The sequence below is a fragment of the Adiantum capillus-veneris genome, chromosome 27 (assembly GCF_014529385.1).
Source record: "Adiantum capillus-veneris isolate H3 chromosome 27, ASM1452938v2, whole genome shotgun sequence".
Taxonomy (NCBI): Eukaryota; Viridiplantae; Streptophyta; class Polypodiopsida; order Polypodiales; family Pteridaceae; genus Adiantum; species Adiantum capillus-veneris.
Genome location: NC_140957.1, coordinates 127,194,106 through 127,216,122, shown reverse-complemented (window position 1 = coordinate 127,216,122; position 22,017 = coordinate 127,194,106). Strand labels below are relative to the sequence as shown.

Below are 22,017 nucleotides of genomic sequence, written 5' to 3'. Positions count from 1 at the left end.
TGTGGGGTGGGATCTTGTTGAGAAGGTGCGTGTTGAACAATATGTTCCTACTGCCTCTTCTGCCAGAAAGTGCTAACGCTAGGGAACTTGGGGTCTTGTGGGTCTGGGGTTCTTGGGTTCTTGAGGCTCTTGAGGTTCTTGAGGTTCTTGAGGGTCTTGGGGTTCTTGCGGTTTTTCTTTCGCTTGCAATCCGTGTTAGAGAAGGATCTTCTCTTCACCCGAGATCTTCTCTTCACCCGTGGGCGCACCTCTTGGCGGCCTTGCACTCACACCAAGGTTGCTTTTACCCACCTCAGGTCGATTGGCCGGCCGCTAAGTGCACGGTCCGCTCTTAATGAGTGAAAAAAAGCACAAGGGGAGGCTGAACAAGCCCTTCTTTCTTGGGTTTCCTGTCACTCTTCAAAAACACGATCAGGAATGAACATGCCCAAGAGGACTTGGGTTGCGTGCGACTGCAACAAGAAAAAAATTCTTGTGGTTCTTTCCTTGAGTGATACAGAACACTGCCAAAGCTCTGATACTAATGTAAGGTGCAGCGGAAGTGAATGTTGAACTTTGCTCAAGATGAGTGCTCATAACTATGCTCAAGGGTTCCTTTTACTTATGGAAGGGAGAGCCTTCCGTTCCTTTGAGAGAGTGCAATGGACACAAACAAAGTGAACACTGTGAATGAAGGTGCTGAGATTGAGAGACAGAGAGAGAAGAATACGCCACAAGAATGTTGTCAAAACCCTCCTCCGAAGGCCCCACTCTCTATGGCGAGAGCGCTCTACTATTGATTGCACAAATCTCTACAATGCTTTGGACTCGTCGACGATGTCGACGACGAGACGGGTTGAAATCTGAAAAGGCTAATGGCTGAATCTGCAAATCTTTATTTGTTGAATTCTGACTCTATGTCGGTGACGACGGCGATGACGACGCGCTGAAAACGCAGATGCTGAAATCTGCGTTTTCTGGGCTGAAACTACAACTTTTGATGGATCTGACCGTGCGGCGAGGATCTGTTGCGGGAAGGTGAGATCTGCGAGGTTCGGGGGTTCTAATGCGGTATGTCTATGTTGAAACTTGAAAACGCTGGTCCTAATCTGGGTTCTGTCGCGATGGAACTGCAAAACACTGGCTGCTATGCTGCTCCAAAAACGCTAGGGCTGATGTGTGGCCTGCTGCAAAAACGCTAGGCTGATCCTGCTGTTCTACTAACGCTAGGGCTGATCTATGATCTTGATGCAAAAACGCTATACTTCTGCGGTTCTGCTGCTACCGGGGCTGATTTGCAATGCAAATAACGCCAGGGCTGATGATGGCTGAAAACGCTGGGCTTTTGCTAATGAAAAACGCCAGCCTTGGTGTGGAGGGGGATCTTGCTGAGAAGGTGCCTGTTGAACAAGATGTTCCTGCTGCCTCTTCTGCCAGAAAGTGCTAGCGCTAGGTTTCTTATGGACTTGCTTGGTAAAATTGCCCTACCTAGTTTCCAACAAAAGTCACTTAAAAATAATAAGTGAAAATTGGCTAAAATAGGGAAAATAGGTCGATGCACTGTAAAAATGCTCGTGATGGGTTCCGACTGAAATTTGATGATCATGCTGTGTGCAACCAAAGGATATGCATCTATTCTAAGTGTCTGGACATGCACGGTCTACGAACAGACTCGCAAAGTGCCAGGTCACTTCCTAAGCTAGACTGATTGAACCCTTGTCATGAAGTAGCTTGTCCACGTACACATAAGGTTAGATGTGCACGTGACACCCCATGATTGAACCCTTGTCATGAAGTAGCTTGTCCACGTACACATAAGGTTAGATGTGCACGTGACACCCCATGTCTATGAAGTGCCGTCCATACCGGTATGCTCCACATCCTGTGATAATCTAGGTGGGCCCATCTCTGCAATATCTAGCTCCTTCAACATCTACTCTGAAGTATCCTAAAATATTGTCTGGTGTTGGGTAGTCCTAGCATTGAAGTCCCATAGGATGATAATGTCACCATTCCTAGAGAACTCCCATATGTCATCCAAAAGAGAAAAGGGGGACTGTCCTCTAGGTCGTGCATATACTGACGTACTCGGAGGAATGTAGCAAATAGCAATGTAGAGGTATCTGCCTGTCTCTGCCTTGAGTCTCACCCATATGTACCTAGCTTGCTCATCCCTACGGGCTATATATACCAATGGCTGCAACTCCTCCCTGAATAAGACTACCACTCCCCTTGAGCCCCATCCTCTGTGCTTTGATCGAGTCTCCTATCTGCAAGTTGTCTCCCATCTGTATCTGCTGACATGTGGCATAGATTGCCCAGGGCCTTGATGTGTCTCAGAGTAGAAGAAGATGTCCCTTCCAGTGAAATTATCCTCAGAAGCACCCACATCAAGGCGTCAAGATCCACTACAATTCCAAGTAGCAACTTTGAGTGTGGTCCCATAGGTCTTGCGCCGTCATGTGGAGCGCCTCTCCATAATAACCACCCGTCCATCTCCATAGAAGGCCAATTTTCCTTTCTCTCGGGTTGTCCTTATCTCAGGCATAACTTCTTGCATATGAGCGAGCTGTGAGAGTGGGTCGTCCCCAAGGAATATTCCCGTCTTCTTTAGTATAGGACGCTTCTTCAAGAAATCCTTCTTTGCTTCCATGGAGGGAAAGAGAAGGATCAATGCTCTCTCCTTTGAAGTCTCCCCATTTCCTTCTCTCTTCTTCCCCACTCTCCATGCGTTTGTGTGAGTGGCCTCACTACCCATCATAATTAGAAGTTCTTTGATTTCCCCCTCCACATCATCACGGTCTTTTGGACCGGTCACTCGTACATGTAAAGCTCTAGCCTTCCTCCTTTGCTCTTCCTCTAGGGTCATGTTGATGATTGTGGGAGTGGGGATGACCATTGGTTCTTTCCTTTTCGCTTTCTTGGCGATTGCTATCCATTTCGCGGCCTCATCTACCTTCTTTTGTGTTTTCATGATTACATCTACCCACGATGACGTCTTTGCCTCTTGTTGGTTCTCTTCTTCTTTGATCTTCCGCACTCGTTCTTTGATGACTTTGAGTTCCTCGTATCATCGTGGGTTGGATTTCTCCTTCAAGTCCACTCCCCACTTTAGTTTCCGCAAGCTCTCGCCTTGAGGGCTGAGACTTCTTCCCGGAGCGCTTGGACTTCCGCCTGAAAGTCTTTTCTCTCCTTTTTCCATTGCTTGTCCTTGTTGAAGGCCATTTGGATGAGGTTGGCCTTTTCTTTCCACCATCCTTCCATCTCCGTTTTCCACTCTTTCATCTCTTTTTCTACATGTGTTATCCTCTTGTTCGTGACCATGAATGTTGCCTTTGTTACCATTGAGGAAGACTTGCACACGGGTGAGCTGCTCTTGGTCTCCATTGCTGAAAATGATAGCAGCTCATTTTCGTGATGGAAACGTTCCGTGATTGGTTGGCTGCAAAGGGGCTACTCTAGACCACTCTAAAGGCGTAACTGGCCGTCCACGATGGAGTCAACCAGCTGAAAACGCAGCTGAATATGCGGACAGCAATGGGGAACTCCACAACTTCCAAGCCGAGCAATATGCTGAAACGCAGATGATCCAAATATCAGATGCAGCCAAATCCACACCAGCCAGTGTTGAGGCAGTAAGTAAATTTCTAAAAGAAGACAAACAAGCAAAGAAGAAAAGAAAAGATGGTGCACAGGGCATTCTAGTAGCAGCGCTGGAGTGTACCTGAGTATACAGATTCATTGCTGCAGCAATAAGCCTGAAAAACAACCCAGCATATCTTTTTGAGAAGTTATTTTGCGATGCTACTGGCAGAATCCAGGATCCACAGAGAGAAATGAAATGATACATGAACGTCTTCAAAAGGCCAAAATGACCTATGAGACCATCAGATACAAAGTGGTGAATCTAATACAATGTCTGAAGTACAAGTACAAAAAGTACTGAAAGTAAAAATGAAAACTGAAAATGAAGTGTGAAATGTGAAATGTGAAAATGTAGAATAGGCCCTCAATGGCAATCTGGGTGTCCCTGTAGGTCAAAAGTACCTGTCTAGGGCGGATTCCCTCACTATCTGGAAGCTTTCTGGTGAGCTGTCATAGGAATTCAGCGGACTGTAATTCTCTATTTTTCACTGTCGGGTGCCCAAAAGCGTGTACACGCATCCCAAGGCTCTCAGAGGCTCCCCTGGTGTTCCCTTGCAGTTTATGTGCAAAACCCTAAACCTGCAGAAAAACACAGCAAGCTGTAATTCCCTGTTTTGGATCGTTTTTAGCGGAGCGAACATGCCTACGCGTGTCCCAAGGGCTCCCGCATACAATGGGACAGTTCCCCTGTGAATTGGACGAGTTTTTATGCGAGAAAACTCTCCAATCTCGCAATCTTTCGCGATGGAATTGTGCGTACCTGTGGGGGAATAGCAATTAGCTAATCCGGTTCCTGTATAGAAGGTGTCACGTGACACATCCAACCCTATCTATCCGTGGACAAGCTACAGCACGACAAGGGTTCAGTCAGTCCAGTCGGTCTAGATTTAGAAGTGATCTGACACTTTTGTGAGTCTATTCGTAGACTGTGCATGTCCAGACACTTAGTGTAGATGCATATCCACTGGTTGCACACAGCATGATCATAAGCATTCGCATCAGAATCCTTCAGGAGAATTTTCCAGTGCATTTAGCCTATTTTACCTAATTTTGACATTTTTCACTTATTATTGTTAAGTGACTTTTGTTGGAAAGTAGGTAGGGCAAATTGAGTGAGTTTGTATATAAGCAAACCTAGACTAGCACTAATTGGCAGAAGAGGCAGCAGGAGCACACGCTCAACAGGCACCTCTCAGCAGAACCCCCCAAGAGACCTAGCGTTTTTGGAGCAGCCAGCCTGGCGTTGTCGGCATCCAGTAACTAGCGTTTTCAGTAGAAGAAGTCCAGCGTTTTTGCATTGAAGTGACCTGGCAACAGCAGATCAGCCTAGCGTTTTGCCTAGCAAGACAACCGACGACAGCAGAGCAGATTTTCAGCCCTAGCGTTTTTGATTTGCAGATCAGCCCCAGCGTTTTGCAGATTTACCGTGACGGAACATCAAGGAACATCAGCGTTTTCAGTTTTCAGCCCTTAGACATCGCAGATCAAGTCCCGAACCTCGCAGATCTCACCTTCCTGCAGCAGTTCCTCGCCGCATGGTCAGTTTTTGCAAGGTTTACAGTTTCAGCCTGGAAAACGCAGATTTCAGCATCTGCGTTTTCAGCGCGTTGTCGTCGCATTGTCGTCATCGACATCGTCACTGACATAGAGTCATAATTCAGCAGATAAAGATTTGCAGATTTCAGCCCTTAGCAGTTTCAAATTTCAGCCCGTCTCATCGTCGTCGACACCGTCGGCAAGTCCAAAGCATTGTAGAGATTTGTGCAATCATAAGTAGACCGCTCTCGCCATAGAGAGTGGGGCCTTCGGAGGAGGGTTTGACAACATTCTGGTGTCGTATTCTCTTCTCTCTCTATCTCTCAGTCTCAACACCTTCATTCACAGTGTGCATTCACTTTGTTTGTGTCCATTGCATTCTCTCATTAAAGAACGGAAGGCTCTCCCTTCCATAAGTAAAAGGAACCTTGAGTACAGTTCGGAGCACTCATCTTGAGCAAAGTTCAAACATTCATTCCGTTGCACCTAACATTGGTATCAGAGCTTTGGCAGTGTTCTGTATCACTCAAGGAAAGAACCACAAGAATCACAAGAATTTTTTTTGCTTGTTGCGGTCGCACGAACCCAAGTTCGCTTAGGCGTGTCGATTCCTAATTGTGTTTTTGAAGAGTGACAGGAAACCCAAGAAAGAAGGGCTTGTCCAGCCTCCCCTTGTGCCTCTTTTCACTCATTGAGAGCGGACTGTGCACTTAGCGGCCGGCCAATCGACGTGAGGTGGGAAAAAGCAACCTTGGTGTGAGCGTAAGGCCGCTAAGGGGTGCGCCCGCGGAAAAGAGCAGAACTCGGGTGAAGAGAAGATCCTTCTCGAACACAGATTGCAAGCTAAAGAAGACCCTCGAGAACTCAAGAACCTCAAGACTCTAGAACCTCAAGAACCTCAAGACCCTCAAGAACCCCAAGACCCAAGACCCAAGACCCGCAAGAACCCAAGTTCCTCGTGAACTTAAGAACCCAAGACCACAAGAACCCACAAGAACCCAAGGCTTCAGTGAATGGTCATCACTCGAAGCGGAATGGATACTTCACTTGCAGGTGATGAGCATGAGAGAGGCGAAGAAGAATTTTCCCGACCAGGAGGTTTTTCCGACCCTCCCCCTTCCCCATCTATGCCAAGGATTGCACTAACTCCTATGGAGGAGTTAGAGCAGATGTTTATGAAAAGGAAGTTAGAACGTGAAGCAAGAAATGCAGAAATGGAACGTAGACACGCAGACACGCAGACACGCAGACACGCAGAAAGAAAAGCAGAAAGAGAAGGAGAAAGAGACGCAGAAAGAAAGGCAGCCAAAGCAAGACAAGAACAGAGCGACCGACACATGAAAGAGTTCTTGCGACTCTTTTCTCAACAGCAGGCACAGATGCAAGAGAATCAGGAAAGGGAGACTCTCGCAGTCTCTTCTTCTCCCAAGCATGACACACATGATTTGCATGATGATTTGAATGACAATGATAAGCATGATGATTTGGATGTTAATGATGAGCATGATGATTTGCATGATCAAGATGTGATTTCTCACAAGCATGATGATTTGCATGAAGATGATGTGATTGTTCACAAGGATGATGTGTTAGTTGATACTTTCTCTAGCGAAGCCAACCTCGTTTCAGATTCGATCAATCACGAAGGATCGATCTTGGCTCTTGAGCCTAGGTCCAAAGAACCCCCTTCGGAAGAACCAATCTTGGCTCTTGAGCCTAGGCTCAAAGAACCCTCACAGGAAGTATTATGTGTTTGCATGATTCATACGCACGCATCTTGGCTCTTAAGCCTAGGTTCAAAGAACCCTCAAGAAGTATTATGTGTTCGCATGATTCATACGCACGCATTGGCAAACGTGCATAAACCCCCAGAACTGTACATGTTCATATGAGTAGCCCAACTAGTGGGGCATTACCATATGTGCCAAAGTTTGGCAGTGTGACATGAAACGTTTCGGGGTTTCGTGCGTTTTGAGGTTTCTGAAACGTTTCGTTTCGGAGCTCAAAGAAAGCGAAACACAGGTTTTATTTTACATGTATGTACCTATAATTATACATTGAATACATATGCAAATTCACCTGTCAAGACATGTGAAATACCAAAATCTAGATGTGAGACTTCAGTCACAAGTGAACAAGGTAAGTCGGCAGCCAACTGCAGCAACGTACAGGTATAGATGAGGGGGCTAGGCTGACGTGCAAGGTTTAGAGAGAGAGAGAGAGAGAGAGAGAGAGAGAGAGAGAGAGAGAGAGAGAGAGAGAGAGAGAGAGAGAGAGAGAGAGAGATTTTATTATCGTCCTCGGAGGTCAAATATGACCTATGGGACCAAAGTTACATGTGATGTAGTATGTGTATGGCTGATGAGTGACTCTCGATGCTCCAAAATTGTAGTGATGAGAGTCGCAATGGAGATCCCACACTTTGGCTGGGAGAGGAAAGTGTGTAGGTCTAAGTTATGGCTGAAAATGTGAGAGAAGCAAGTTCGGATGTGATCAAAAGCTGAGCACTCTAGTAGTGTGTGGTACTGAGACTCTCGAACTTGCAGTGAGCATAATGTGCACAATCGATTTGACTCTTCTCCATTGCCCCGACGCCCTATCTCGCATCGAAGGAAATGGGAGCTAAGCCGAATTGCTGCGATAGTGCGTATCGCGGACAAGGGAATAGGCTCAAGCATTTAAGTGTGAGTACGGTTTCCTCTCTCAACGAAGAACATGGTTTTGTAGTTGGGGGCAATATAGGTGGTGTAATGTATGAAGCGTGACCCACCGGATTTCTCCCAAGCCGTAATACATTGGCGTTGTAGAAAAGCTTCATTCACTTGAGAGTCAATTGAAGCATCATGTAGCAAGTGTAATGCATCCCATCTCCCAAACCACTTCTTTATGTCTTGCATCCATCCCGTGCTCAAGATCTTGCTTTTATGCGTCTTTTGAACTTTTTTGCTTGCTTCCCATGCAATTGTAGGAAGTCGATGTGAGGGGTTTTGACGCATCTTTATCATGTACTCCACAACCCTTTCCATGCCCATAACCTCAATTGGAAGAGATCCCGACTCAAGAAGTAGGAGCATACATGGTGTTTGTGTCTTAACTTGGAGAAAGTTTGTAAGAAAACGCTTTTGGACATTCTCAAACTCTTTCCAAGTAGACTTTGAGATGCTCCCGCTCCACACTTCAACTCCATGAAGAAGAACCGGTGTCACCAATGCATCAAAAAGATACTTCTTGAGAACCCAACACTTGATGTTTCCCGCATTACACATGTTCTCAAATGCAGAATATGCTCTCTTTCCCGCTTCCAAACGACGCATAGCACATTCATGCCACTTGTGATTGGATGGAACCTCAAGGCCAAGGTACTTAAAGCTCTCAACAACTTCAAGTGTCTCGTTGTTGTACACAATGCATGGCTTCTCCTTATGGTTGGTTTTCACAAGCATAACCTTTGTTTTGGATTCATTTACAATCAGCCCACTATGCAAGCAAAAGTTCTCAAGGACAACCATAAGCTTTTGTGCATCTTCTAAAGTGTGTGCTAGAAGCACTACATCATCCGCATACAACAAAAGCATGATTACCGCATTGCAAATAGTGACCTCTTCAATGCCTTCTTCTTGCATAAAGTCAAGTACCATTTGTTCCAATTGATCGATGCATAGACCAAAGAGAGTTGGTGACAATGGACATCCTTGTTTAACCCCAATAGTGCTTCCAAAAATTTCTGAAATTTCTCTTCCCATACGCAATTGACAAATCACCTTCTCATAGATTCGAGAAACCGCAAGCATAAACTCACTTGGCACTTGGAGTTCTTCCATCCTTCTCCACAAATTGTTACGTGGAATCATATCAAAGGCTTTCTTAAAGTCCACAAAACAACAATACAATCGCTTGCCTTTCAACCGACTTTCCTCCATGAGAACACGAAGAGTGACAAGATGATCAATGGTGCTATGGCATCGACGAAAACCCGCTTGTCCCTTTGCACGCTTGTCATTCTCTTCAGCCCAATCACTCAATTTCATCTCCATTATGCACCCAAACAACTTTGCCATAAGAGACCCAATCATTATAGTCCGGTAGTTGCTTACATTCTTTACATCCCCTCCTTTATGCAAAGGCTTAACCCAATTAGTACTCCAATCATAAGGCATACCATGTTGAAGTGCAAGGTTGAACATATCACACATCCACTCATGGGTAAAATCTCCTGTCCATTTGATCATCTCCGGCTTGATACCTTGAAGATCTCCCGCTTTGCGAGTGGCCAACTTTTCAAGCCCACCGCATACATCCTCAATAGTAAAAAAAGACGGCATACATGGGAGTGAACCATAAAATGGCATTTTTTCAGTATTTGCTTGCTCATATAATTGCCTACAATGTGTGTACATATCCACTAGACTCAAGTTACCAAAATTCTCAACCCGCTTGCCTCTCAAGTTTCTCCAAAATCTTCCACATGCATGTGCCTTTTCTTGGACTTGAAATTCTTGTTGCTTTACTTCCCATCTTCTTCTCTTCTTTTGAATCAATGCCTTGTATGTATGCAAATGACTTTGATAGTTGTCTTTGTCCATAGTTGCATCAAGCTTTATCAAGGACTTTCGAGCATCTTGACATTCTTTATCAAACCACCTTTTGTGTGATCTATCTTTGTTGATACCATGGAGATGCTTTATGGCAAAGCATTCTTCCGCACAAGAACAAATAGCTTTCTTGAAAGCTTCCCATTTAGTTTCCAATGGTGCATCACATTGAAGCTTTGTCATCCATAATTTTTGCTCAACCATTTCAATGTACATTGGTGCCCGTTTGAAATCCATACATAGTGATAACTTCTCTTTCCTTTGGTTGAGATTATCATGCTTAGTTGCTTCTCCACATGAAAGGTCAATACATAAGGTGCGATGGTCGGATTCCGGGGTCCATTGACCAAACATAAAACTCTTTATGCGATGCATGATGGCTTCAGAGAGTAGCATATAGTCAATCACACTATCCCCATTATGTCTCCTACATGTAAATCCATTGGTTCCACTCCACAAAGATACACCATTGGCAATGAGCATACCCGTGCTATTACACATGTGTAAAAGTAACTTTCCATAGTGATCCGGCTCTTTCTCATCCATTGAAGTACGATCATACAAGTGAACTTCCTCCAACTCCCTTGAAATGTATGGCATATCAAATTGTTGAGTATCATGTTGCAATGTTTTTGTGCGAGCATTCATATCCCCAAATACAATAACATCACCTTCACCTTTGAAATAAGCAATGTCCTCTTCCAAATCAGAAAATGGTTGATCTCTATCCATGCAAGCATAAAAGTTAGAATCATGATGAGGAATGTAGCAACCGGCTACAAAAATGGGTGCTCTTTTTGGTGTCATAATTTTCAGCCATACATAACGTTTGTACTTGTCATCTTTCACAATTGATACAAAATCTTCCAATCTTTTCTTAACCATACATGCTAACCCTCCTTGTCCTCTTCGTTGCTTGAGATTCTTTGACCACATCAATGAATGTACATTGTAATCCTCCAAGCCGTTAATCCTTTGTGTGTCATGCTCCCAAGTTTCAACAAGAAGTACAACATCGGCTTTGCTTGTTAGTTCATCAATGCCAACCCCCGCATTCCATGGGTATCCATTACAATTCCAAAAGCATATTTTCAATTGTAACTCGGTCTCATAGGTCACGCATCCCTATTTGCTTGAGAGACTTGCCTCCTCCTTGGGCACATTTTCTTCATGAGAGATCTCCTTGTTTTTATTATTCTTTTCCTCATATGCCTTGCGACGCATATTTTGTTGCTTAATAGTGCGATCTTCACATACAAAACATTTTGTATCCCTCAAATAGATCCAACTATTATCAAGGATAATCTTTCGCTTGGTCTCATCCGGCATGGTGCATACAATTGGCCGTTCTCCCGAGCGAGGAGCTCCTTGCTTCCCCACTCTATGTGCTCCATAGACCATAACTCCGGACATGCCAAAGTGGGTTTTGAAGAAATCTTCAATAATAATGGCAAGAGAAGGAGGTGTCTCTAACTTCTCTTCGGGAATTCCACGAATAACAATGTTCTTGGAACGTCGCTCCCGTTCCTTCAACTCCTCCACATCCACATTCTCAACATTCTTTGTTTGAACCATAGCTTGCATGAGTGAGGAATTAGAAACCACATTGCTACCACATACATCAGCCCAAGACTTGTTTGTGCATACATTTTTCATGTCGCATACATCCCGGCTCATAGTGTCAAATTTCTCCTCTTTCAATATGGTCATGCTCTACTTTGCTCATCCGCTCCTTCAAAGCATTCAAGTCCACAAGAGAGCGTTTACATTCCTTGACTTTCTCTTCAAGGTGCATCAAACGTGTTGTTTGCATCTCAAGTGTCCTCTTGAGATTCTCATTCTCAACCACAAGTACCCTTAGTGTGCCATTCTCCATTGCAAGTGCTCGTAAGTCTTCGCCTTGTTTGTTTACAGTCTCTTGCAATGATACCAAGTACGCCATGATCATGGTTTCCGATGTCGTTGGTTGGGTGGTCGTGTTGCTATCTCCACACTTAGGAGATTTTGGATCATTTTCCACAATGGTTGTGGACCTTGTTGAAGAAGAATAACCCTTGCGAGTGCCGGAAGACATTGTATGTAAAATAGGAGATGAGAATCAATTTTGTTGAACCTGTTCACTTCGAAAATGCTGCTACAGAAACGCCTTCCATAACTCTGAAAATTTCTGTCTTTACATCAATGCGTAGAGGACTTCGTGCTCTTTGATTGAGGCTATAGATCACCCAAATCGGAGTTCGGATGAAGAAGTTATGATCAAAAGAGTGGATTGCTGTCTACTAGGTCAAAAAACGGCTGCGTTTTTTGAGAGAGAGAGAGAGAGAGAGAGAGAGAGAGAGAGAGAGAGAGAGAGAGAGAGAGAGAGAGAGAGAGAGAGAGAGAGAGAGATTATTCGATGTTCGTGAGGCGGCCTGTTTACATGGCTTAAAAAATCCCCAAACGGGTGGTTTGACATCAACCGGTCAAAAGGGGGCCCAAAAAAAAATTCAACTCGTTTCGTTCGTTTCACTGAAACGTTTCGGCCGTTTTGCCGTTTCGAGCTTTCGGAGGGCCGAAACGCGTTTTTATGTCACAGTGTGCCAAAGGGGAGAGAGAGATGCACGAGAGCAAATCATCGTGCTACATGAGACAGAGGAGAAGGCAAGCTTTTCATTAAAGCTGGAGACCTGCACTCGCTACTCACACACACTATAGGTTTCTTATGAGTCAAATCCACCTCCTCTCTCAAATTGGACGCCCCCTCTTGCTGATGGAAGTGGCAATTTTCACCAGAAGCTTCCATGTGTCCAGTTTGCCCCTCTTGAGTTCATTTTTTAGTTCCCACTGACTTATAAAGTTATGAGTGACTTTCCGAGTGGCCCAGACTTCATTTGGCGCACACAGGCTTCCATACTGATCAGAATTCAGTGCTAACGAAGATCAGTTGATAATGAAGATCAAATTGCTGTGCTTCTCAAAGCAGTACCAGATGCAGATTTTGGACAAATTGTAACAATGCTTAAAGAGAAAGACCCAATCCCTAAAATTGAAGATGTAATAAACTCTCTTCAAGAGCACGAAAAGAAACTCATAGGCAATCAACAACAGTCAAATAGCGCTTTTGTGGTCTCATCCAACCGCTACAACCGCAATCACAAAAGGAACTTAAAGTGCACACACTGTGGCAGAACAAATCATCTTTCAAAGGATTGCTACGAAGTCAACCCTTGTCACATTATAACCATGCTACAAAATATTGTAGACTCAAAGGTAAATCTTCACAGGTTACCAATCACAAAGAACATTTCAAAGATAAAACAAAAGCAAAAATCAACCTTGCCACCACTGAAGATTCTGACGAAGATAATGACAACAATATTGGCTTGGTGTATGATGATATATTGTGAGCATTCTCTCAATTGTACCTTAACCTCTATTTGTGCCCGAGGAGGCTTGTGTGTGTGTCTACACCCTGATATTTTGTGTGCCTACACCTTTTGTGTTTAGGGGAGGTAGGTTTGTGTTCAAGGGGAGGCTTGTGAATTGTGTGCCTCACCGTAGTGTGTTTTGAGAGGAAGATAATCTTGTGTGAGTGATATGCAACGAAAACCCACTTAGGGGAGGATTGTTGGGATGCGGACTTTTGTTGCATCTCTTGTGAAAACAATCTCTTCCACCTAGAAAAGTGTCATGTGTCAATAACCCATGTGAAGAACCCCTTACAACCCATGTGTAAAGAAAGGCGACTCGTGTTTGTGCATAGGCAGCCACATCTTGTGCTCATGTGTCAAAAGGCTGTCTCTTTTGTATAAGCCTATATAGAGGCACTGTAAGTTTTATCATTTGCAAGTATACTCTATTGTATTGTCCAATAGTCTCAAGCTCTACACTAACCTCTCCAAAGCACGCCATTAGCATGAATGGCACACTAATCCACCCACCTTAACCCGACAAGCCGGGCACATCAACAAAGAAGCCCTCATTCACAAGATCTAGATGGGAAAACCTAGGAGATGACCTTCAAAACTTTTAACATACTTGATATGCTGTGTATGTATGACAAGTTATAACATACCTAGAGAATATGCACACATGGCTTATTCGAATAGGGTTTTACTCCTTGTTGATTACTTTGGGCTGGGTCCCTTATTCGTATTGGGTGGAGAGCATACCCATTTGTGTGGGGGGTGTGGGGGGGGGGGGGGGGGGTATGCGCTTGCATGCCTAGAGGCCCTTGGTTGTATAGTCGGTCATCCTTATGGGTCGGTATGCTTCCTTTGTCTGTTTTTGGGTTTTTTTTTTCCTTTGTTTTTAGGGGGGAGGGGGGACCCTTCCATTGGTGCTCTCATCCATGTTTAAGCTTTCTAGATGGTACTTCATGAGAAGAAGCATACTCATTGCTATCAAGGACTTGCTTACCTTTGCGCACATCGTAACCAAACATGTTGCTGGCCATGGGCTCCACGGTCTTCCCCTTAAATGAAGCATGCTACATCATCTGGAGATAAATCCCCCACAGTTTTCCACAGCATTTTATCTTATCACTACATGGGCATTCATGGCCTGATTTACCACATCCAAGGAAGTATATATACATGTATGAATTTTTGCATGCTTGAAAAAAGTTTGTTTTTATGTGAGGTACAAAAAAATTGCATCTTTTTTCCTTCCCTCTACATCTTTGGGTAAAGTGAACCATAGAGGTTTTAGCAATGTTCACCCTATTGAAAAACCATCTCCTAAAAGATTTCATATGAAAAGGAAGTTCACACTTCCCACAGGTCAAATTTTTCACAATGTCACAAACTTAAAAGTTGTTCAAAACTTTTATGGGCTATCCAAATTGATATGCAAATTGATCAACAGTCTTAACTCATCATGTGGAGCATGCCAACTAAGACTCACCTGATTTAGAGTTCACATGTGACATTCAAGGAAATAATCGCGTTTTTTTTCCTCCTTTTGTCAATCTGAACTTGATCTATGTCGGAGCATCTTATTCATGTGTACCCACTAAGGCCTCTTCCTTGTCCTGCCCATGCATAAGTAGTTTCAGTTGGTAGACGGTTGCCTTGGAGGCACCAACTTCCGTGACCGTCCCATGCATCTGCATTGCTTTGTGGAAGAGCGGCCAATACATGGTAGACTTTGAAGGACTTCAACCCAAATAGGACATTGTGTTTAGGTATCTTCTTGCATTGTACTTCTGTCTTGGACTGCAAAATGATCTTACTATAAGTTTGATCGATTCTTTAGGACTTCGAATTTATTTATGTCAGATGAGGTGATCAATTTTAACTGGCTGTAGGTGTTTGAGTTGAGCTCTTCTGAAGGTCCCGAAGTTGGACTGCACTTTTTCCAGAAAGTTCCACATTTCAGAGTACTTGTATGTGGTGGTGATGGCTCTGTGGGCTGGGTTCTTGATGCAATTGAAAGACAAAACTATGATTCCCCACCCCCAGTTTCCATTCTTCCAGTTGGAACAGGTAATGATCTTGCCAGGGTCCTATCATGGGGTGGTGGCTATGGTGCAGTGAAGCAGCAAGGTGGGCTACCAATGGTTTTGAGTCATATTGACCATGCTGCAGTGACAATGCTAGATAGATGGCAGGTCATGATATCAGAAAAAGCGTTCGGTGACAAAGGAGATGCCAAGAAAACAATTAAGGGCATGAACAACTACTTAGGTAACCACATTGTTGCAGTGCCCAAGTCCGATGATTCTTTTCAAGTTCACAGCCTCGTAGTAGTGCTCATTTTTGTGTGTTGGGGCTTCAGGTATTGGATGTGATGCAAAAGTGGCCCTTGACATCCATTTGTTGAGAGAAGAAAACCCTGAAAAGTTCTACAATCAAGTAAGAGTTTCTTTTAAGGACGAATCGTTTGCTTTTCTTGCACTGATAAAGTACCAATATTATTTATTGTCAATTCCATCAGTTTATGAACAAAATGCTCTATGCCAAGGAAGGTGCAAGATACATTGTGGATAGAACTTGTGCCAACATACCCTGGCAGCTTCGCTTGTTTGTTGATGGTTCAGAAGTGCATATACCAGAGGTTTTTCTCCTGTGAGTACACCAGAAAGCTTCCTTGCCTCTGCATCAGGTCTCTGATCATCCAGGTTGCTGCAGGACATTGAAGGAGTAATTGTTATAAATATTGGAAGCTACATGGGAGGGGTTGATCTTTGGCAGAATGAAGAAGACCTCGAAGAATTTCTGCCCCAGTCTATGCACGATAAAGTGCTTGAAGTAGTGGGAATCTGTGGAACATGGCATTTAGGAAAACTCCAGGTGTGCTTCTCTTAATTTCAACTGTTTCAAGATGATGGAAAATAAAATGTTCATGGATACTTTTACTGCTGTGCAGATGGGACTGTCAAGTCCTCAGCGACTTGCACAGGGTCAAGTGATACAATTCCATACAGACTCTGCCTTTCCTGTTCAAATTGATGGGGAGCCTTGGATACAAGAGGCTGGGATTCTAGAGATCAGTCATCATGGGCAGGTAATGTACGAATACTTTTTCCTTATGATCTTTTGAACGAGAAAAATCTGTGGAAAGTCTAATGGGAAGTTCACTGGTATCAAAGGCATTTATGTTGAAGTGGACAGCAGAAGAGCCCCTAGGGCATGCAGCAGCAATCATGGCGGATGTATTAGAAGATGCTGAATGCAAGGGTGTTATCAATGCAGGACAGAAGAAGTCTCTTTTGCAAGAAGTCGCTTTGCGACTTTCCTAAACACAGGTACCAGGCAACCTTGGATAAGTTTGACATAAGAGAGACCTTGCTTTCTGTAGCCACATTGGATCGAAGTCCACAGTGCGATGGATATATGAGGTTTCCCCTACCTTACATTTATAATCAGAGTGAAATGATAAAGAGGTCAATACTTGCAAGGTACTCATGTCAACTGAGTACCTTCATATTGTAAATATCAGCTCCATGTACAATCTGCCAAAGACGATTACCCAAATTAGGGAATGATGATTACCCTAATCAACATAGGATTGGTTTTAATGTCTCCAGTGAGATTTTTTTGCTTTGCAAGGGTTTTTTGTTTCCAGACTAATGATGTAAGTGTCGTGTTTGCTTGTATCCATTTAATAGTCCACCAGGTTACAACTTTTCTTTGTGTAGCAAAGCAAAGTTTTTAAACTGTATAATATATTGGGGCAGGATTTATTATTTTCGTAAGGCACTAGACCCCATGGGTCTGATAGTAGCAAATGTTTCTGATGTTTTTAACATTCCTTTACTACTTCAACATTCCAGCCTGCTATGGGCTTGGTATTAGATGCATTCTTGGAGCTGCTGAAGGGTTTGTCCTAGGCTTGCTGATGCAGCCTCCAAGGCTTCAGCTGTCACTCAGGACGTGCCACCATTGCCACTTCTCCAACAGCCCACAGATTTTTCATTCATGTCCATAAGAGGGGAGAGTGTTGTGGCATCAGCTCAATAGGCACAAGGAGTACACATAGGCAACGATTGAGATGATCATCATGAAAGGAAAGATGATGATGATGAAGCTGATGTGATAATCAATCAAGCATCACCAATGTGACACAACATCGCAAACATAACACGTATGGCACCCATCAGCCAGCTTACCGAGAGAGTTAGTGACAGGTGATACAAACCACACAGATAAAACACATACTACTCTCTTGACACCTTGTAAAACGAAAGAAAATGTATTTAGCTTGACTTATACTAGGCCAGTCTCGAGACGTGATTCCGGAGAGGCATGGGGAGAGTTCCTGGGCCAACAAGCACCTACATCCATTACCTCTGCAGACATATGGGAACAGTATAAGACTAGTCTATATACAGTGCCAGCCCAGCGTCTCTTACCATTGCCATCGAGGTCTCGACTTGAGGCTTCCGCTTTCTTTGTTGTCACAATGATTAGTGGTCATTGGTAGATTACAGATGGGTAGATCTTATCACCATCGTCCACAATGGTCTACATGTTGAGCACTTACGTCACGCCCAAGATACACTGACACCATGTGAAGGCTTCCTTGAGGGCTAGAGAACTAACATTGTTCTTCTGATATTGAAGGCTGGGGTGCAATGCTCCCTCCTAACTAAGGTAGCACCTTTTCTCCTTGCTGGCCTCTAGCCCCAAAAATTAAAAAACGAAGGTAGCACCTTGATAGGCCACACATTGGCTAAGGTCCTATGCTTCTGTGCTTGAGCACGAGCTCATTCACTGGGCGCAGAGAGAGAGAGAGAGAGAGAGAGAGAGAGAGAGAGAGAATCACGTGTTTACACTACAAGCTCTCACTGAGGAGGATTGGGCAACATGGACGTAGTATATTTTTGCTCCTTTGTGGTACTTCGGTATGATACCTAGAGTGCATACATTCTATGGTTTGGGCTATTTATGACATAGTGACAAGTAGAGTATAGTATATACTACCAGAGAACCTGTGGGAGATTGTTCACTCCGCTGTTGGATGAAGCACTCTGTCCTACACTATATTGATGAGGTATCATACGAAAATTGATAGAGAGGGATATAGAGGTGCATGATTATTAGGCTCTTATATAGTTTTAAGCAGAATGTTAAATCGCCAAAGAGGATTTTCAAAGACCGAGCAAGATTTTTTGAGCGAATTAAATTTCTAGCAACACTGATTAGGTCTCCCCAATCTCGGAAAAATAAAAATTCTTTCAAAATATCTTAACTAGCATAAGTGAAGGGTGACTTTAGGAAATGAAAACACACATGAAGGTGGATAAGCAAAAGACATACCAAGGTGGGAAGTCAAAGACATACGAAGGTGGAAAGTCAAAAGACTTCGTGTCCATATAAAGAGGTGGTTTACTTCCCATTGGTCCATTTGTGTTTCTCTTTTCTTTTATTTTTTCGTTAACGTTTCTTTCTCTTTAAAGTGGCTTCTCTCTCTCTCTCTCTCTCTCTCTCTCTCTCAATGCTATATCCTTTCTTCTCACGTCCAACTGATACTGTTTCAAATCTACGCACTTCATCATTGCGTCCGTTTCTGCATGCTAGAATCTTTAAACTAGGAATACTTTTTAATTTTTTTGAAGCCATTAGGAATAATATTGCAACATAATAACTGCACAACTTAGGTAAAGCTATTGTGATATACATGGCTATATTGACAACACACATTCTCTCTCTCTCTCTCTTTCTCTCTCCAATTGGAAGATAATGGGTCATAGCAAGCAATGCTATTGTGGGCATTTTAAAAAACTATATTTTAATTGTTGTTTTTTAATGCTTCCCCTCTCTCGTTTTCTATAGAATCGTGTATCTTTGCGTACATGATTCCTTAGAAAATCAAAGCTTTAACATTGGAATAGTCCTATCTACCCTCATTGCTTTCCTCTTTGTCTTTCCCACCCTTAATATGCCCCCCCCCCCCCCCCCCAAGGGGAGGGCGCGTGCGCGCACACACACACACACACACACACACACAAAATGTTAACAATTGACCCTTTACTTCAATTGCCTTGTGAGAATAAAATTTATGTGCATTGGAAAATAGTATTAATTTTACAATTTTTAAATCTGTTTTTTTAAATAAAATAAGAGTGTAATATCTCTTGAGATAAATGATGAAAATTTTCCACCTCTTTCTTTTGGATAGAAATTGTGGAAAATTAAACCAAACCAAAGCTCTCTCTAGCACCGCACGCCGGTGTGGAGTGCTAGAGACAATTTTCTTTTGTTAAATTTGATCTTGTGCTTAATCAATTTCCTTCAAGAAAAGTCCTATGCTTTCATCCACCAAAATAAAAAGTGCACTCGATATATCAGCAAACACAAAATTTACATAGTTTCATTCAACTAGCATTCCTTCAACAAAGGGTGCATAGGATCTTTCAGTCATTTGAATTTGAAGGCATTTTAGAAGGTCTTTCACTCAAGAAGTCAAAAGAGAATACACACCATGCACCATAGACACTGAAAATAAAGATCATGTACATTATGCAATGGGCTTACGTGCATGCCCTTAGGTGATATTTAAATTAGCAGATGCTATTTCACAAAGGCTTTAAGAATTTAATTTACAAAAATACTATAAGAAATCTACTTCTAATCTCTAAGGTGTTAGTGTAACCTTCTTTCTGTCCACAATGTATAGGTGTTTGAGTACGTGTGTGTCGACTAGGCCTACTCTTTCACACATTCCTCACCATCGTAGCTAAGTCACCACTTGCAAGCTCAAAGGCATATGAAACTCAATGTTGGAAGAGTGTGAAGTTTCATGATTGTTTCGAGCATGCATATGTTTTGAGGACAAACCCTTTGGAATCCTATGCGAACTTACAGAGCATAGGTTAAAGGCTATAATTTTTAAAAGCCACTTTTGTGGCTTTTGAAAAAAGTACACGACCGGTTGGGTACATATCTTGCAAAACTCTCCTTTTGGATCTAGCTAGGGATAAATTTGGGCCTGTTTGGCAAAGACATAAATAACGTAGGTCACAAAGTTGCATGCCTTGTTGGCACTATATAATATTGATTGGCAACGACAAACCACGCTCAGAAAACATGATGTCAAAGCTCTCTCTTGAGGTCCTTTGTAAAAGGCACATAGAAATCATTGGGTTGTTGAATGGCCCTCTGTTTGAAGGGACTTACTCACTTTTTCCTTTGCTCGAAAAAATTTGCTCGGCGTTTAGTGGAACTTGTCGCCAAAGGAACTACAAAGAGCTGGATACATTACAGAGCTATGTAGAGAGTTTTATCTGAACCTTGGCAAGGCCAATTTGATGATATTTAACACCACAACCTGGTGGGTGAGGGGCATCAACACTAGGTAGATCTCGTAAGGAAGTGCGCAGAGTCCTATAGAAACCTAGGAGTGTGTAACCATGTTCTCTATGAGAGAGTAACATCTTCGAGGCGAACACAAGGATTTGCAGCCCTTGCAAGGCTGGAGAGGATTTACACATTGGTACAAGTTCAGGAGCCCTACGCTAAGCTATGGTTTGATAAAATGGTGGCATCCACAATATTATATGTAGTACAAACTTGGGGACCTAATCTAGATTGTTGTAGTTTGTCTGGTTGGATGTATGGTGGATGGAGAGCACCATTAAAATTATCTCTAGGATGATCCCATATGTAAGGTCACAATGACACATGAGATAGAGCAGATGTTGGTTTGCACAAATGTCTCCTTTGTTTCAATTGCATGGCTTTGCTATGGACATGTGGCCACCCTTTTAGTGCTCCTTGGACACACCTTTCACACGTTCAAAGATTAATAGGGGTATAAGACAAGATCTCATGTAGATTGATACAAGAAGACATCGGCGACTACTCTTCAAGAGTTGGACAAGAAATGGATTTCTACAAAGATCACTTTTCTCTCATCATTGAGGATCCGTTTATTTTACGACCACATGCATGGATTCACACCTCTCACATGGGCTTTGATGTTTCATAAAGGTCAGCTGTAGATATAGATAGGTAGATAATCTCTCAAAAATTACATCAAAGATATATTTACGATCGTTGCATGATAAAGATAGGTACATAATCTCTCAAAAATCACATCAAAGATATATTTACAATCGTTACACCTAGGATACTATTGAGGGGCATTTAGCAACTCCTACAAGGCTCTTTGTAGAGGAGTACATTGGTGCTATGATGCAATGGTCCACAAGAAAGTTTATGGGATGGTATTTATAGGGCAACCTTTTGAGGAGATCAAGCTTTGGAAGATATGCTACAAGTTGGCTCTATTGGTTTAGCTTTAAATTTTTTCTGCTAGTACTGCTTTGGTCTCGTAGGCCACATTAGCCTATTAGAGATGTTCATAAATTCTCTCTCTCTCTCTCTCTCTCTCTCTCTCTCTCTCTCTCTCTCTCTCTCTCTCTCAAGTTGGGCTCCCAACACCGTCTCATATGTAACGGGATGACACTTTGGCCTAGGTCTATAGGTCTGACATGCATGCTACATGGAGGTGCAGACCAGAGGGGGGGAGTACAATGGATTATATTATGGTACCTTGTGAGGCTATACATCTCATTATCTCTTTCACCATTCCACCCATCCCCCATTGGAGCCAACCATGTCTACCTCTCTCTTTCTTTCACTGGAGCCACCATCTCCCATGAACTTGCTACACCCACTCCACACTCTTACCATCCATTTCACATGAGACCTAGTAGAGGTTTACATGGGTCTTTGTTGGCTCGACCCCTCTACATCTTTGTCCACACTTACCTCCTAGATCTCATACATCTTACACACATCGCCCTCAACTCCTTTCCACACACTACTCATATCGGATG

General features: G+C 43.1%; 1 protein-coding gene across 3 annotated transcripts in view; it reads left to right on the top strand.

Annotated features, from left to right (window-relative positions):
- Positions 1–16,859, top strand: part of LOC147422730 (diacylglycerol kinase 1-like) — a 62,011-nt gene extending 45,152 nt beyond the window's left edge. Inside the window, exons 2-8 of one of the 3 annotated variants that reach the window (XM_086503174.1) lie at positions 15,040–15,217; positions 15,320–15,418; positions 15,510–15,586; positions 15,669–15,788; positions 15,863–16,024; positions 16,101–16,238; positions 16,324–16,859. In XM_086503174.1, coding sequence (XP_086359300.1) covers positions 15,040–15,217; positions 15,320–15,418; positions 15,510–15,586; positions 15,669–15,788; positions 15,863–16,024; positions 16,101–16,238; positions 16,324–16,473 — 924 coding nt within the window. In that variant the 3' untranslated portion in view covers positions 16,474–16,859. Of the gene's footprint in view, positions 1–15,039; positions 15,419–15,509; positions 15,587–15,668; positions 15,800–15,862; positions 16,025–16,100; positions 16,239–16,323 lie in introns of those variants that run through there. The other 2 variants (XM_086503173.1, XM_086503175.1) reach the window with 2 other exon arrangements.
- The last annotated feature ends 5,158 nt before the right edge of the window (positions 16,860–22,017 follow it).